Here is a 2,500-nt window from a genome sequence, read left to right as displayed (position 1 = left end):
AAGGACGAGACAAAGGCAAGTCCACAAGTCTGTTATCCTGCAAGGTCTTGGTAAGGAATATCCCCAAAAAGTTGGGTGAAAAGTTCAACAGCTTTGTCACAAACAGAGCTATCCTGAGGAAGGGGAGCAGGGAAGAGGCCTCCCTGCCGACGGATGTAATATCCTGGGGGTCTGGCCTGCGTATCCCCATTCCCATTCCCACCGTCGAGAGCTGGGGGGGGGGGGGTGATGGGGTCTGCAGTCTGGTCATCACACAGCCACATTCCAAGGTCAGCACGCTGCAGCTCCCCTGCTACCAGTGCATAGAATTCCAGAGTGGGGCCCAAGCCGGTGCCCTCCTCTTCACGGAACTCAACCTCCAGAATGGATTTGCGTGCTGCGTGAATGTGCATGACCTAGAAGAATTGAGGTAAGGCTTAATGACAAGTACACAGAATGGCAGCAGTATTTCAAATTCCAATATCAGAAGATTTAACTGTCATTCTCTTCTACACTTTCCTTTAAGTCTTTAAACCATTCTTTGGAAGTCTGGGATCATTAATCTCAACCATTCCGAGACAACCACAACTTATTATATTATGTGCCTGGGTTGAGCATATTAAGATCTGTTTGTTTTCTGTTATTTTCTAGCAAGGACTTCTGGGCTTGTTCTTACACCACACTGACATATTCATCTACTAGCACACTTCTGCTCCTGCTCCCTTAACCCTTTAAAATGTGCAGCTTATGGTGATCATCTTCAGGCATGTGTGTTTTCTATCAATTTCTAGATTTGTGGTAAAATATAGGAGTCTATTTTGGGTATAATTATAGTGATACTTATTAGCACTTAATTAGACATAGTTACACAAATGAAGAAATAATTAGGTGGCAATTTCAACAACAGTAAAAATGCAGTACTAAAGTGACCCCCTGTGAAATGTGCCCATCATGGAACGGTTGCATATCATTTTAACAAAACCTCACACACCTAAATCATCCATTCTTAACCACTTCCTTCTTCTGATTTTAAACCAAAAAAGAAAAACAAAATCTGGAAAAAATTACTAAAACAAAATCTGAATATTTTTACTAAAACAAAATCTGAAAAATTTTACTAAAACAAAATTTGAAAAATTTTACTAAAACAAAATCTGAAAAAAAAATTTACTGAACCAAATCTCCCTTTTGCCCACTTGCTGAGCCCACTGCAGAAGATTGGGGCCACGAGGAACGGTGACCCTTTCGTGCTTCAGTCGACCCACCCGGTACTCGTGTGGGTCATCTCGTCTTAAGCCTCCACGGCGCTCGACACTAACGTCACGCTGACTTTGGAGCCACACCAAGGACCTAAGGAAGGGAATTAAAGTCGTTATCATCATCATCATCATCGTCATCATCATTACATCCTTTCAATTGCCATGTAATTTCTGTTGTTTCTATACTTTTGAAAATCTCCTTTACCCCAATATCTCAAAATCAAACCTTAAATTCCTCTTCTCAGCATCAACATCACTCATAATGGAATTTCTTACCTCTCTGGACCAAATGCAGTGCAGTTGAAGTAAAGGGGTCTAGTGTCGAAGGGAAATGGCATGGGAGTGGCATAGGTCAGGTCTTCGCACCACAGACAAGGGCGACAGCCTCTCACACCTGGAAAAAAAGGCAATAGTTAAAAAATTTCACATTCAGCTCTTCCCATTTATTACACAAGAATACCGTCCATGACTTCTTATTATCAAAAAGGAAATATTAGAGAATACGTGAAGCTCAGTACTGAAATTCCAATGAACCTTATTTAGACTGATCAACCAAAAGACAATAAAGACAGCTAAACAATACGCACAAACTCATTAATCAATAAAACATCAAACTACGACCATGATTTTTACTAACCTGTTGGACTAGCTTATTTCAAACTCTTCACACCTTACTCCTAATGTATCCATTGGTGAATCTGTTTTTTTTTTTCTGTAAAAGGAGATGGTGATATATATATTTCTGAAGAAGAATAGTAAATATCATCTACAAGTATTCAAACAAACTTACATCTTGCGAGAAATAACTCACAAAATATGAAACATAATTAGACTGTACATTTCTTCTAGTCAACAAACCCATTACATACATCTAAGGAATTACAGATAAACACACTATTGACACATTTCAACCATCCACACTGTTCCCGCAAAATAATAATAAAATGACAATAACAACAAATACACAGAGGCACATGGACACACCTGCCGCAGCACTATCCTGTCCTAAAATAAATAATTGACGGAGCAGCTGTAGCACATCCTCCACCGAGGGATCTCCAGTGGCTGTGGTGCTGGTGCTGCCGGGGTGAGTCGAGCCTGACGCTTCAGTGAGGATGTTGGTTCGGGAACTGCGACGCTGGAAGGACTGGTGGCCAGAGGTTTCCCCTTCTGTGCCCTCGTCTTCCCGGGCTTCACCGTAGACAAGACTGAAATTGAGAGTATGGTTATTTCCAGTTAACTGGCATATGGCGACAGAAATA

The 2,500-nt window shown here is 41.0% G+C and overlaps 1 protein-coding gene across 1 annotated transcript in view; it reads right to left on the bottom strand.

Moving 5' to 3' along the window:
- Window positions 1-2,500, bottom strand: part of LOC122263099 (E3 ubiquitin-protein ligase Ufd4-like) — a 9,416-nt gene that overhangs the window by 841 nt on the left and 6,075 nt on the right. Inside the window, exons 7-11 of the mRNA XM_086539471.1 lie at window positions 2,223-2,446; window positions 1,889-1,945; window positions 1,515-1,632; window positions 1,176-1,329; window positions 1-395 (exon numbers count right to left, since the gene is read on the bottom strand). The exon at window positions 1-395 is cut by the window's left edge and continues 841 nt beyond it. Of these exons, the coding sequence (XP_086395597.1) occupies window positions 33-395; window positions 1,176-1,329; window positions 1,515-1,632; window positions 1,889-1,945; window positions 2,223-2,446 (916 nt within the window). The 3' untranslated portion in view covers window positions 1-32. The remainder of the gene's footprint in view (window positions 396-1,175; window positions 1,330-1,514; window positions 1,633-1,888; window positions 1,946-2,222; window positions 2,447-2,500) is intronic.

The sequence above is a fragment of the Penaeus japonicus genome, unplaced genomic scaffold (genome assembly GCF_977035675.1).
Source record: "Penaeus japonicus unplaced genomic scaffold, GWHDUDI00000001_assembly GWHDUDI00000009, whole genome shotgun sequence".
Taxonomy (NCBI): domain Eukaryota; kingdom Metazoa; phylum Arthropoda; class Malacostraca; order Decapoda; family Penaeidae; genus Penaeus; species Penaeus japonicus.
The sequence above is the reverse complement of the archived record's forward strand: the minus strand, read 5'-3'. Positions and strand labels throughout refer to the sequence as shown.